The sequence below is a fragment of the Schistocerca piceifrons genome, chromosome 10 (genome assembly GCF_021461385.2).
Source record: "Schistocerca piceifrons isolate TAMUIC-IGC-003096 chromosome 10, iqSchPice1.1, whole genome shotgun sequence".
Lineage (NCBI taxonomy): Eukaryota > Metazoa > Arthropoda > Insecta > Orthoptera > Acrididae > Schistocerca > Schistocerca piceifrons.
This window is the reverse complement of record NC_060147.1, coordinates 21645996-21661418: the sequence shown is the minus strand read 5'-3', so window position 1 is coordinate 21661418 and position 15423 is coordinate 21645996. Positions and strand designations below refer to the sequence as shown.

The 15423-nt window shown below is 39.6% G+C and overlaps 1 protein-coding gene across 1 annotated transcript in view; it reads left to right on the top strand.

The window, feature by feature from the left end:
• The window catches only part of LOC124719041 (vacuolar protein sorting-associated protein 13), a 447369-nt gene that overhangs the window by 16995 nt on the left and 414951 nt on the right, over nucleotides 1-15423 (top strand). The window contains exons 7-8 of the mRNA XM_047244711.1: nucleotides 4463-4589; nucleotides 14598-14835. Coding sequence (XP_047100667.1) covers nucleotides 4463-4589; nucleotides 14598-14835 — 365 coding nt within the window. The remainder of the gene's footprint in view (nucleotides 1-4462; nucleotides 4590-14597; nucleotides 14836-15423) is intronic.

Genomic DNA, 15423 nt, shown 5'->3' with positions numbered 1-15423 from the left:
CGGTCTTCGGAGCTGTTTCATGAGCCTACTCTTGCATATGTTTCGGCTGATAGAAATTCTTCCACTTCTCAGTCTCTGAAACTACACCACAGAAATTGTTAGCTTCAGCACATAGCTCTTCCTTATTTTTGAATATGCCGCACATGTAGAGGACCCAAAATTGTATTCCTTCACCATGTTGGGAAGATTCGTGTTAAGACTGTCGTCGTCAGGTTTTGCTGTACTGTAAGTTTTGTACATTCAAATGCTGTAACACCAAAAAGATAAAATTGATTATATCGACACTGCAGTAACCAAACAAATACACTTAATGTGCTTCGTACTTGTTGGCTCTGTGATTGTGATATCAGATCATGTGACATAAGTTGAATGGGAATTGATTTCTGATTTTTTCAATACACCTGTTGGTACTGCTAAAAGGGAAGTTCACTTGTTTACTACTATTTAGGCACACAACGAACAGATGAATCGATTATCATATAATGCATCACAGGAAAAAATTATGACTTGTGTGGAGTGAAGTGGAAAGAAATCAAAAACACAGAACAACATGATAGGAATTATGTAAAAACTAGGTTTCAATTTGCAAAATTTTTTGTGTTTATTTCTTAAAAGCGGACTACTTCTTAAAGCAGAGTTTGTTAAAAGCCGGGAGAAATGATAATGTTCTTAAGGGAGGGTCACTGAGACCAATGGAAATATTCGTTAAAAACAGGATTTCCTTAAAAGTTGGTTCATTAATTCAGGATTATGCTGCATTTGTGAAGATTTGCCATAATCAGAAATTCTTTAGATCTTAAAAAAAAGAAAAAATTATTCTTTAGATCTTAGAAAAGGGGGAAAAAATGTATACAATGACATTAAATATATTTCTGATGTTTTTATTTTCCAACAGTGCTCTAGAACATTGAAATAACTTTCCTTTTTTCACATGTTACCTAAAATTTACACATGTGATTTGTAGAATGGCCTAAATGTTAATGGCTAAATGACATGATAGAAACATTCACTCCAGTTGGAGCAAAATCCTCTCTGTCAGACACCCCATCTTCCCTAAGCCCTTTTTTGGTATCAGGGACCCAATTTTGGAATGCTCTTCCTCACTAATTCAGAAAACTGAATCACATCTTTGGCTTCAGAGACATTCCATTACAACAACATACCACTGAAACAACAGAAATACTTGTCTTAGTATTACGTACACCTTGTAAGAAGTAGTAGCTTTGAGAAATTTTTAACTAGCTTCCTTGAAATGTTGGAACCATAAGGAAAAAAAAAAAAAAAAAAAAAAATCTAGTGGACTTAAATGGACAACATGAGGTATAAAAATTTGTAGTGCCATGAAAAGCCAACTTCACAGTAAACTAAAATATTACCAGAAATGCGTTTTATTATGTTAGACACTATAAAGCCATGTTTAAAAAAAAGATGTGGAGGCAGCCAAACCAGACCAAACAATAATTGCATTTTACACTGTAAATGTATGACAAAGGTAGCATGGGCTGTTGTCAGATCAGAGTTAGCTGAAATGTATTGCACCACCTACAAAGAAGGTTGCTTACAAAGCCATTGTTCAACCAGTTTTTGAGAATTCCTTGTTGGTTTGGGTCCTTTATCAGGTAGGACCAATAGAGGAAGCTGATCCAGAGAAGAGCTGTGTGGTTTGTCATGGTTTGGTTTAGTTTAGTCAGATGCTGTGAGAATGCCATCTGTGTCACTAACAGGGTAACAGTCAAAAATGTGAAAATGTCCAGTCAGAGAAGAGTTGACAACATTGCCTCCTCCCAAATATTTCTTGCAAAGCAACCCCGACAGTAAAATTGAGGGGATTACAACTCATTAGACAGCTTACCAACTGTTGTTGCCATGCTCTGTTGACAAATGGAACAGAAAAGAGGGGAAAGATAGTCAGAAGTGATACTTGATTTGCCATTTACCACAAGCTGGCGTGCAGTGAATAGATGTGGAGGTAGAATAGTACATCTTAGATTCAGATGATGATGATGAAAAATGAATGATATTGTTCTGAGTGATTGCTGTACAGAGTCCTTTAGTTGTTGTTAAAGTTTCCACTGTAACGTGGCTCTTGGACAGATAACTTTGTTCTGTTATCTGATTTTATGTAAACCCATAATTATTAGGCTTTTTTAGGCAACTACATAACTATGATAATGATGTACACTAAAGCAATTAATTAAAATGTGGACTAGTAACAGGACTGCAATCTGGATCTCCTGCTTCCTAGGCAGATGTGCTAACTGCTGTAATCCCTGGCACTGTTGCTACCATAGTTACACGAATTCCCTAGTATGTCTCCCTCCCTCATACAGATTCCAATTCACACCTAAGCCCATTGCTAGTCCTCTTATAAACTCACATCCTCATTGATGAGGCTGTCCAGTATTGGAATAGTGCCTTAGCAGTGAGTGAAATGGAGTTAATCCTGCCTGTGCATAGGGCAGACAGTTGATGCCCCTGAGACATGGTGAATTTCACTCTTATCTACGATAATGGTGTAGGCCGAAGTAGTGAATTAAAATTCGTACCTGTGCTGGTTGGAGGTGTGAACTGGAATTTGTATGAGGAATGGAGATGCACTACGGTAATCCGTGCAACTGTGGTAACCGCAGTGCCAGAGTGGCACAATGATTAGCAAATCTGCCTAGTAAGCAGGGACCTGGATTCGAATCCCGGTGCTGGTACAAATTTTAATTTGGTGCCTCAGCCTACACGATTATTGTAGATAAAGATGAGATTCAATATGTCTTAGAAACCTTAGCTGCATATTATTAACTACTTGGCTGTTTTTTGGATGTTGGGGAATGTAGTTTGCTTGCCATTGTCCAGAATGGAAGGTGGAGAAGACGATTCTGTCAGGGGTGATTGGGAATTACAAGTACAATAAAATAATTCTGTGTTTATGGAGTGAGGATGTTTGAAATGGGACCTCCAAAAAAGACGGGCTACGCTGACAAGGACACCACACAGTAATTGGATGTTTGTATTGTTTCTATTTATGTTACGTGAAGTTCAGAATTCAAATATTCATCACCCAAAGCAGTTTCATACAACTCTCAAAAATTCTTGAGAAAATTGAAGATTTCCAATAGTATTTACATCACCACAGCCAGAACTGTTTTTTCAGTGGGCTACTTAGTTCAACAGTAGAATGCTTGTCTGAGTGAGCATAAGGGTTGTGATATGTGACATGTGGAAGTTTCAGTCCTGAACACATGCTTGGATAGCCAAAGTGGTTAAGGTGAGCACTCGCAATAAGCAGGAAAATCTGAGTTCAAGTCCCGGTCTGGCACAAATTTTCATGTGTGGCAAACAGCTGACATTAACGCATAGTTGCAGAATGTGAATCTATTTTGTAAAATTTCGCTTCGGTTATGGTATTTTATGTTCTCACTATAAAATGTGTGTACATTTTTAGTGTTCTTACTTCTTTTGTCTAAATATGTTAGTACTACTTTTTCCGCAGATTGAAGCACAAAAATACTTTTCTTGACAAATTCTTGTAACCTTAGTTGTTAGTGTTTCCAGTAATGAGTGGGACAAATTTTCTTTTGGAAATTTTCATATCATATTCTAGACTAAAACTAGATGCATCAAATATTTTTTACCAACATTTGAAATTATCACTAACTGGCAATGCTGCAAGTAGGAGAGGTGACCTTGAACTGCCTAGTTTCATGAAGACCACTATAACACGTAAATTTGCATTAAGTACTGCCCAACTTCTCAGTTTTTGAAATGTTCTTTTTTGCTGTTGCCAGCCTGGATTTTATATGCTCTCTACTTTAGCAGTTGTCTGTCATTTTGTTACCAAAATAGCAGAACTCATCTATTATTTTCAGTGTCTTATTTCATGATTTTATTCCCTCAGCATCACCTGACTTAATTCAACTAAATTCCCCTTGTTTCACTTTTGCTGATGCTCATATTATAACCTATTTTCAAGACACTATCTGCTTCATTCGACCGATCATCCAAATCCTTTGCTGTCTCTGACAGAATTACAATGTCAGTGGCAAGCCTCATCATTTTTATTTCTTCTCTTTGAAATTTTGTCCATTTCCCAAATTACTCTTCAGTTGATTGTGGTTTTGTGTGTGTGTGTGTGTGTGTGTGTGTGTGTGTGTGTGTGTGTGTGTGTGTGTGTGTGTTGCCTTGTATGCCCTTTCACTTTATAACTGTGGTCTGGTTGTAAATGACCTTTCATTCACTATATTTTTATCCTACTGCCTCCATTATTTTGTAATGAGTTTTTAGTGTTTATCAGGCGTATATTGTCAGGTATGGTATGTATATCTGTTTATGTCAAGTGGAACATGCATCAGTAAACAGCAATGATTGTTCAGTGCTAAATTGAAACAGATCTTAAAATTAATGATTGAAACTGTCGTTCTTAGGATGGAGAACGGTTGACGCACTTTTAACTGTGTACCTACTGTTGCAGGTGTCAGCAAAGAGCAGTACCAAGACTTGATTGAGCTTCTGGAGTCCATGGACCGCATGAACCGTGCTGCCCAATACCGGAAGTATCGCCCCCATTTAAGTTCCTATCGAGGCCACTACAAGCAATGGTGAATTTTCCATTACTTTTCTTGTAGTTGTGATGAATTATTTTGTTTGCATGCAAATGTTTCTTATTGCAGAAATGGAACCTACATAACGTGTTAAACTTTATTATTTTGGGCTGGATACTTAAAGCTCACTACTTCACATTCACATTCATTTAGTAATGAAACAGTTACAGGTCATTACATCAAGCAAAATGCAACTTCTGGTTTTACCCATTCCAAGATATGTATTTTAGCACAATTGATCCAGTGTAAGTTGGTTATATGATTATGTCGATTCAAATTTGGTTATGTGACATAATGAGTTAGTTGGTGTTGATATACTTTTTCTACAGCTTGCCATTTGCATGGTTTGTGCAAGCAAATTGTTACTAAAATTTAATTTGATTGGTTGCTTTTTAGGGATCTGTGCCTCAGTTGCTAAAAACGGATCTATTATAGAATCACTTAGTCTGTCTGTCCTACTGTTAAGACACCTTTTACTCAGAGACCGGTAGATATAACAACTTGAAATTTGTCATATTCTAAGGTTTATGGTTCCTTGGCAGTTCATAAAATTAAAGCTTCCAAGTCAGTGTTGTGAAAAGATATAGCCATTTGTCACATTTTTTTGGCATTGTCAGACTTACTCATCAAACCTTTTGGGTACTACCCGTTGACCTAGAATCATGAAATTTGACAAGAAGCAAGAGTTCATAGTACAATAAAAAAATTATGAAAATTGCTAATTTGTAAGTATATCATGAATTTTTTTGTTGCTATTTGTTTGTCTTTGTGTGTTTGTCCATCTGTACACCTGATGAGACTTTTTTCCTTAGCATTGGGTAGAGGTACCAATTTGAAATTTGTCAGATTCTGCAGTATTCAGTCCATTGGTGTTATTTTGTTGTTGTGGTCTTCAGTCCTGAGACTGGTTTGATGCAGCTCTCCATGCTACTCTATCCTGTGCAAGCTTCTTCATCTCCCAGTACCTACTGCAACCTATATCCTTCTGAATCTGTTTAGTGTATTCATCTCTTGGTCTCCCTCTACGATTTTTACCCTCCACGCTGCCCTCCAATACTAAATTGATGATCCCTTGATGTCTCAGAATATGTCCTACCAACCGATCCCTTCTTCTGGTCAAGTTGTGCCACAAACTTCTCTTCTCCCCAATCCTATTCAATACTTCCTCATTAGTTATGTGATCTACCCATCTAATCTTCAGCATTCTTCTGTAGCACCACATTTCGAAAGCTTCTATTCTCTTCTTGTCTAAACTGTTTATTGTCCATGTTTCAGAAATGACTTCCTGACACTTAAATCTATACTCGATGTTAACAAATTTCTCTTCTTCAGAAACGCTTTCCTTGCCATTGCCAGTCTACATTTTATATCCTCTCTACTTCGACCATCATCAGTTATTTTGCTCCGCAAATAGCAAAACTCCTTTACTACTTTAAGTGTGTCATTTCCTAATCTAATTCCCTCAGCATCACCCGACTTAATCGACTACATTCCATTATCCTAGTTTTGATTTTGTTGATGTTCATCTTATATCCTCCTTTCAAGACACTGTTCATTCCATTCAACTGCTCTTCCAAGTCCTTTGCTGTCTCTGACAGAATTACAATGTCATCGGCGAACCTCAAAGTTTTTATTTCTTCTCCATGAATTTTAATACCTACTCCGAATTTTTCTTTTGTTTCCTTTACTGCTTGCTCAATATACAGATTGAACAACATCGGGGAGAGGCTACAACCCTGTCTTACTCCCTTCCCAACCACTGCTTCCCTTTCATGGCCCTCGACTCTTATAACTGCCATCTGGTTTCTGTACAAATTGTAAATAGCCTTTCACTCCCTGTATTTTACCCCTGCCACCTTTAGAATTCAAAAGAGAGTATTTCAGTCAACATTGTCAAAAGCTTTCTCTAAGTCTACAAATGCGAGAAACGTAGGTTTGCCTTTCGTTAATCTTTCTTCTAAGATAAGTCGTAAGGTCAGTATTGCCTCACGTGTTCCACTGTTTCTACGGAATCCAAACTGATCTTCCCCGAGGTTGGCTTCTACTAGTTTTTCCATTCGTGTGTAAAGAATTCGTGTTAGTATTTTGCAGCTGTGACTTATTAAACTGATAATTCAGTAATTTTCACATCTGTCAACACCTGCTTTCTTTGGGATTGGAATTATTATATTCTTCTTGAAGTCTGAGGGTATTTCGCCTGTTTCATACATCTTGCTCACCAGATGGTAGAGTTTCGTCAGGACTGGCTCTCCCAAGGCCGTCAGTAGTTCCAATGGAATGTTGTCTACTCCGGGGGCCTTGTTTCGACTCAGGTCTTTCAGTGCTCTGTCAAACTCTTCACGCAGTATCATATCTCCCATTTCATCTTCATCTACATCCTCTTCCATTTCCATTATATTGTCCTCAAGTACATCGCCCTTGTATAGACCCTCTATATACTCCTTCCACCTTTCTGCTTTCCCTTCTTTGCTTAGAACTGGGTTTCCATCTGAGCTCTTGATATTTATACAAGTGGTTCTCTTTTCTCCAAAGGTCTCTTCAATTTTCCTGTAGGCAGTATCTATCATACCCCTAATTTGTCCTCTAGCCATCCCTGCTTAGCCATTTTGCACCTCCTGTCGATCTCATTTTTGAGACGTTTGTATTCCTTTTTGCCTGCTTCATTTACTTAATTTTTATATTTTCTCCTTTCATCAATTAAATTCAATATTTCTTCTGTTACCCAAGGATTTATACTAGCCCTCGTCTTTTTACCTACTTGATCCTCTGCTGCCTTCACTACTTCATCCCTTAGAGCTACCCATTCATCTTTTACTGTATTTCTTTCCCCCAGTCCTGTCAATCGTTCCCTTATGCTCTCCCTGAAACTCTGTACAACCTCTGGTTCTTTCAGTTGATCCAGGTCCCATCTCCTTAAATTCCCACCTTTTTGCAGTTTCTTCAGTTTTAATTTACAGGTCATAACCAATAGACTGTGGTCAGAGTCCACATCTGCCCCTAGAAATGTCTTACAATTTAACACCTGGTTCCTAAATCTCTGTCTTACCATTATATAATCTATCTGATGCCTTCTAGTATCTCCAGGGTTCTTCCATGTATACAACCTTCTTTCATGATTCTTAAACCAAGTGTTAGCTATGATTATGTTGTGCTCTGTGCAAAATTCTACCAGGCGGCTTCCTCTTTGATTTCTTTCCCCCAATCCATATTCACCTACTATGTTTCCTTCTCTCCCTTTTCCTACACTCGAATTCCAGTCACCCATGACTATTAAATTTTCGTCTCCCTTCACAATCTGAATAATTTCTTTTATTTCATCATACATTTCTTCAATTTCTTCGTCATCTGCAGAGCTAGTTGGCATATAAACTTGTACTACTGTAGTGGGTGTGGGCTTCGTATCTATCTTGGCCACAATAATGCATTCACTATGCTGTTTGTAGTAGCTTACCTGCATTCCTATTTTCCTATTCATTATTAAACCTACTCCTGCATTACCCCTATTTGATTTTGTGTTTATAACCCTGTAGTCACCTGACCAGAAGTCTTGTTCCTCCTGCCACCGAACTTCACTAATTCCCACTATATCTAACTTCAACCTATCCATTTCCCTTTTTAAATTTTCTAACCTACCTGCCCGATTAAGGGATCTGACATTCCACGCTCCGATCCGTAGAACACCAGTTTTCTTTCTCCTGATAACGACATCCTCTTGAGTAGTCCCCGCCCGGAGATCCGAATGGGGGACTATTTTACCTCCGAAATATTTTACCCAAGAGGACGCCATCATAATTTAATCATACAATAAAGCAGCATGCCGTGGGGAAAAATTACGGCTGTAGTTTCCCCTTGCTTTCAGCCGTTCGCAGTACCAGCACAGCAAGGCCGTTTTGGTTATTGTTACAAGGCCAGATCAGTCAATCATCCAGACTGTTGCCCTTGCAACTACTGAAAAGGCTGCTGCCCCTCTTCAGGAACCACACGTTTGTCTGGCCTCTCAACAGATACCCCTCCGTTGTGGTTGCACCTACGGTACGGCTATCTGTATCGCTGAGGCACGCAAGCCTCCCCACCAACGGCAAGGTCCATGGTTCATGGGGGAATTGGTGTTATACATATTTTAATTTGCAAGTCTATGCAGTCAAAAGCTATGGACGTACAAGACACATATTTTGATACTCACAACCTCAGTCATCAGCACCTATAAAGAAACTATCTGTATAAAGTGGTCTAGCAGTAAAGCATGTGTCTGGAAACAGAGAGGTAAAGGGATCAACTCTTGGCTGGACTACAGATTTTTTCAGTATCTGTTTTTGCCCAGCTTTCACCTCTCAATGCTGCGAGGAGTCTCCAGAAACAATACGTGGTTTGAATTTCACACTGAAGTCCCATATGGACAGGTATACATCATGTTTCTGTGCATAGGTGGCACAAAAACAATACAGTAATGTACATGATTACATCCATTAGCCGACACAAAAGCTGCCATATCATGGTATAGGCACACCTATTAAGGTGTGACCAAAGATATTTAGAACCTATCTACGGATGCTCAGTAAAATTAAGTAAGCTAATGGCACAATATTCACTGATGTATTATGATCGTTATTCTCACATGTATTATATTACTAAAAGTAGTGGATCAAAACTCAAAAATCATGTCATGCTTCACATAATATTAGAAATTACAGTATGAAGTCCAAACTACAAAAAATTATGTTGGGCCTTTTAAGACAATCTAAAAAATACAACAACACTGATGTAGTAACAAATACAACGTGTGATATATTAGCACCAATAACAGATTGTACACATGAGCTACATTGATTCTCTTTCTTTTTTTCTTTTTTGTTATAACTTTTATACACTGTTATAATAAAACTGAAAAACCATAGTTAGATTACACCATATCAGTACAGTTATTTCACAATATGTTACAGTGTGGATGTTTGAATGTGCAGGTGTTATGTGAAGGAGACGAGACTTACTTTGGACTGCCTTTATGGACCAACTAAATTACAGTCCAACTTAATGTGAAAGGGAAGTATTAGGTACAGTTTTGAGGAAGGTAGTGTTATACATACAAATGTAACATTCATTGTCACATAATGGTTGTAAGTAAAATGACCTTACACAGTAACCACAGGAACCATGGAATACCACAATATGGCTTCCCAAATCGTTGCCAAACCCACACCGTATTCCACTCTTGGGTTGCAATTTCTCCCAGAAGTTGGAAACAGTGTGAAACGTGACCGAACCTCCAAATTTTTTTCTTCCATTGCACCATTGTCCAGGTATCAAGGCGTCAACACAATGTTTTCCTGTTACGGGGATTTGCATCTCTCACGAATAGTTTTGGTATTCAGCTTACCCTGCAATTCTGTGCTTATGAAGCTGTCTTCGTGGAGTTTTAATGCTGACAGAGTTCGCGAATGGGGCATTCAATTCTGCAGTGACTTTTGCAACTGTTTCCTCGTACCTTTTGTCACAATCCTGTTCAGTGACCATCTGCCATGCTACCTAACACACAGTTTTGTTCACATTGTGACTTAGTGGAGGAGATTTTTTTCATTTTCTGTGTGTGCTGTAAATCTTTATAATTCTTGTTGAAACATACAACACTTCAGCTACACTGATTACAGAAGCACCTCACTATATGAACACCAAGAATTTGCCCACATTTGAGGATACTTAGCTCTGATACAATGCATTCACAACTACATGAACACTGTTCTGACCACCTTTGACATTGTAATGTATTGAGGACATTGAACAGGTACCATTCATGGTCAAATAGACCATTGCTAGTTGCAGGCATAGCTAGCATCGTCCTTTACCCTATATACTCCATTATAAGACTCTCTCTCTCTCTCTCTCTCTCTCTCTCTCTCTCTCTCTCTCTCTCTCTCTCTCTCTCCCTCTCTCTCTCCCCCTCTCCCCTTCCCTCTCCCCCCTCTCCCCTCTCTCCCTCTCCCCCCCCATCTCTCTCTCCCCCTCTCCCCTTCCCTCTCCCCCCTCTCCCCTCTCTCCCTCTCCCCCCCCCATCTCTCTCTCTCTCTCCCTCCCTCTCCCCATTTTCTTTTTCTCTTTCTTTTCTTTCTTTCTTTCTTTCTTTCTTTCTTTCTTTCTTCCCTTCCCCCCCCTCCCCCCCTCACACACACACACACACACACACACACACACACACACACACACACACACACACATTCTTCAAATTTGTCACTTGAAAACTACGGGGTCAACTTATGTTAGCATATTAAACTAAAACTATTGCTGCTGTGGTCAATGTTTTTACATTGTTTAATAGATTGATATAGGGATTTTCTTACAAATACAGTTGGAGCTTGGGCTATTGGATTACATGCAGATTTATTTTGAAGATTGTGAAGAATAGGTAGGGCAAACGGTACTCGCACTCAAAAAGTTCAAAATTTTGCAATATGCCAAAGTGCTCTATGCAGTATTGATCTTGCTCGAACGAGCAAGTGGCATTTGTACTCTTATGATGCTGCTGCAAGGGATACGCGAGAAACTATTGACTAGCCACCACAACAGTTGTTGTTATGCTTAAAATTTGACACTTTTGTGAAGTACAGAAAAACATAAAATTTATTGCTATAATCTTACAAACTCTTGTTCTATTTGAACAGATTTGCAATAAAAGTTCTCATACATGTGTGGATACTGTACACAAACATTTATGGTGCTGTTTAAGTAGAGTTAACATTGAAAGGTGAGCATCTTGTCCTTCAAAACGTGTTGGTTTATTCTGTATGCGAGGTAATATTTTATTTGATTATAAGGTACTACAATGATTTACCGAGCGGTTTGCAAATGAGAAATTTGATCACTGCTCCAATATCAAAATACTGGGTAACATATTACCACCTTTTAATCAGCTTTGGAACAAGATGGTGACAGTCAGATGCAGATGAAACAAGATAGAAAATTAACCCAGAATTAACTGTAAATAAATAAATTTAAAAAATCATATTAAACTGACTGTAATTGTTGTTACGAGAATAAATTATAGCGGCAAGACCCTTCATGGAGATAGTACTGACAGACATCACTAGAACACAGGACTTTGCCTGAGCCCATTTGAATTGACTTTAAGATTGGACAAATACACAACAATGACATACATTTCTGCAGGAGATGGTAAAAGCCTAGATAGGGTCCAGTGGCATACTTACGAGTACATGTTTCCTGCAACCATGTCATTGATGCTCACTGCGATTTATGACGAGAATTAACGAGGGTGTGTTAACTGCTGGTTCTGCGCAGCCAATGAGGGAGCGGTTGCCAGCTGATATGTGTGGAAGCAACAGACATTTTCATGTCAGTATAAGAGTAAAATCTGGCTTGTATTCAGGGAAAAACATCTGCGTTCTCAGGTTCCAACATAACCATAACCACAACCTCAGATACTGCAGTGTATTTGAAAGAAACAGCAAAGTATATCTGACAGTGTAGATATAAATGTCATAACTGTTCTAGGATGATGGTGGTGATTAAAAGTAGTGACTCTGTGGCAGACGGGCTTAGTTAGCAAAAAAGGTAGAGAAGATAAAAATTAATGTAAAGCATTTCTTTTTGTTTGTTTTATTTCTTCTTGTATTATAAAAATGTAGAAAATTAATAAATGCCTTAGTTTAAAATAGATATAATGCTTTTGACACTGTTGATTGGAATACTCTCTTTCAAATTCTGAAGGTGGCAGGGGTAAAATACAGGGAGCGAAAGGCTATTTACAATTTGTACTAAAACCAGATGACAGTTATAAGAGTTGAGGGGCATGAAAGGGAAGCAGTGGTTGGGAAGGGAGTGAGACAGGGTTGTAGCCTATCCCTGATGTTATTCAATCTTTATATTGAGCAAGCAGTAAAGGAAACTAAAGAAAAATTCGGAGTAGGTATTAAAATCCATGGAGAAGAAATAAAAACTTTGAGGTTGAACTGATGACATTGTAATTCTGTCAGAGACAGCAAAGGATTTGGAAGAGCAGTTGAATGGAATGGACAGGAGGATATAAAGTGAACATCAACAAAAACAAAATGAGGATAATGGAATGTAGTCAAATTAAGTCTGGTGATGCTGAGGGAATTAGATTAGGAAATGAGACACTTAAAGTAGTAAAGGAGTTTTGCTATTTAGGGAGTAAAATAACTGATGATGGTCGAGGTAGAGAGGATATAAAATGTAGACTGGCAATGGCAAGGAAAGCGTTTCTGAAGAAAAGAAATTTGCTAACATCGAGTATAGATTTAAGTGCCAGGAAGTCATTTCTGAAAGTATTTGTATGGAGTGTAGCCATGTATGGAAGTGAAACATGGACGATAAATAGTTTCGACAAGAAGAAAATAGAAGGTTTCGAAATGTGGTGCTACAGAAGAATGCTGAAGATTAGATGTGTAGATCACATAACTAATGAGGAGGTATTGAATAGGATTGGGGAGAAGAGAAGTTTGTGGCACAACTTGACTAGAAGAAGGGATTGGTTGGTAGGACATGTTCTGAGGCATCAAGGGATCACCAATTTAGTATTGGAGAGCAGCGTGGAGGGTAAAAATCGTAGAGGGAGACAAAGAGATGAATACACTAAGCAGATTCAGAAGGATGTAGGTTGCAGTAGGTACTGGGAGATGAAGATACTTGCACAGGATAGAGTAGCATGGAGAGCTGCATCAAACCAGTCTCAGGACTGAAAACCACAATGACAACAACATAATGAAACTTCCTGGCAGATTAAAACTGTGTGCCCGACCGAGACTCGAACTCGGGACCTTTGCCTTTCGCAGGCAAGTGCTCTACCAACTGAGCTACCGAAGCACGGTAGCCCAGTTGGTAGAGCACTTGCCCGCGAAAGGCAAAGGTCCCGAGTTCGAGTCTCGGTCGGGCACACAGTTTTAATCTGCCAGGAAGTTTCATATCAGCGCACACTCCGCTGCAGAGTGAAAATCTCATTCCAGAAACAACATAATGCTAATTTTTTAAAAGGGGAGTCATCTTATACTCTGATAAATACAGTATGTTTGAGCATGTATTTTCTACGATGTTGCTGAATACTCGGTTGCTGAATATGCTGCCCCAGTTTGGGAAAGATCAGCGTATGCGAAACCAGTGGATCCTCTGCTGAATGATGCCTGTCGTGTAATCACGGGATGCCTAAGACCCACACTGGTTAGCCAACTTTATTTGCTTAGTGGCATAACTCCACCCAACATCAGACGAGCTATAGCAAGCGAAGCAGAGCGCCTCAAGCAGCTGCGCAACCAGTGCCATCCCCTCTTCGGACAAAACCCTCCACACACACGTCTAAAATCAAGACCGAGTTTCCTCACCTCAGTTCAACCGTTCGAAACCTCAAAACAAAGGGCCAGATTGTCAAAATGGCAAGCAACACTGCCTACGGGAGACGAGGTACCTCTAATCTCACCTAATGAACAATTGGCCTCTGGAAATGAACTAAAATGGCCATTATGGAGAACCCTCAACCACCCACGAACTGGGGTGGGCAGATGCAACGTAAACATGTGTAAATGGGGACACCGAGATGGGACGGACACGTGCCAGTGCGGACAGACCCAAACAATGGACCACCTCCTGAAAAAGCAACTACATGGGGGAAGTGCGCAGGAAAGATTATCTGGCAAACGCTACGGCAGTGGCAGTTAAATGGGCTGAATTTTGGCGGGACGTGATATGATATATATATATACTACGTTTGTCTTTATATTGTAATGTGACTCCCCATTTTGGGTTTGTTTTATTTATACATATGTGTATCGAATTTGTATTTGGGTGTATATGTAATATGTGTGTTGTCTATGGCTTGGACACGATTAAATAAATAAATACCATATTTTTATCCAACACTTGTAAACTGAAGATAGCATAAAGTTTTGCCCCGTTGCATTGGTTTTCCCTTATTAGTCACATTTGTAAACAAGCACGTAGCTTTCGAGCCATCGCGGACCTAACACTTCGACTTGTTAACAGGTGGAAATTTGCGTACCAGTGTGTGCTCGAGGAAGAAGTGCGGCGGCGGCGCCGTAACTGGAACTGGGAGCACATGAAGGCACATCGGACGATGTGCAGGCAGTATGCCGAGCTGTACAAGGCGAAGCTCACCAAGGGCTCGAAGCTGCCCACCGACCAGCAGGCGGCGCTCGACCGCTGCGAGAAGGAGCTCGAACTCACCAACATCGTCATCATCCGCCAGAGGGTCGAGGTGGAGGTACGTGCACTGGATGGCATTTCTCTGAACTATTTTAGCTTTCTAATGGTGGTAGCTACACGATATGGCCTCTTGTGGTACAGAATTGTCTGCATAGGTGAGTTACGATGTACACAGAAACAGTGTATTGACGAACTGATGTGTGACATGATTAAATACTACAAAATATAGTAAGTATGCAGAAGTCTTCTTTTGAGTGTAGGATTTAGATACTGAATACAAAGTTAGAAGTGTGTGTTTTTCTTGACTTTTAAGCTTTAACTTACGTTCCCAGAATGAGATTTTCATTCTGCAGCGGAGTGTGCACCGATATGAAACTTCCTGTCAGATTAAAACTGTGTGCCGGACCGAGACTCGAACTTGGGACCTTTGCCTTTTGCGGGCAAGTGCTCTACCAACTGACCTACCCAAGCACGACCCACGCCCCATCCTCACAGCTTTACTTCTGCCAGTACCTTGTCTCCTACCTTCCAAACATCACAGAAGCTTTCCTGTGAACCATGCAGAACTAGCACTCCTGAAAGAAAGGATATTGCAGAGACATGGTAGAGCACTTGCCCACGAAAGGCAAAGGTCCCAAGTTCGAGT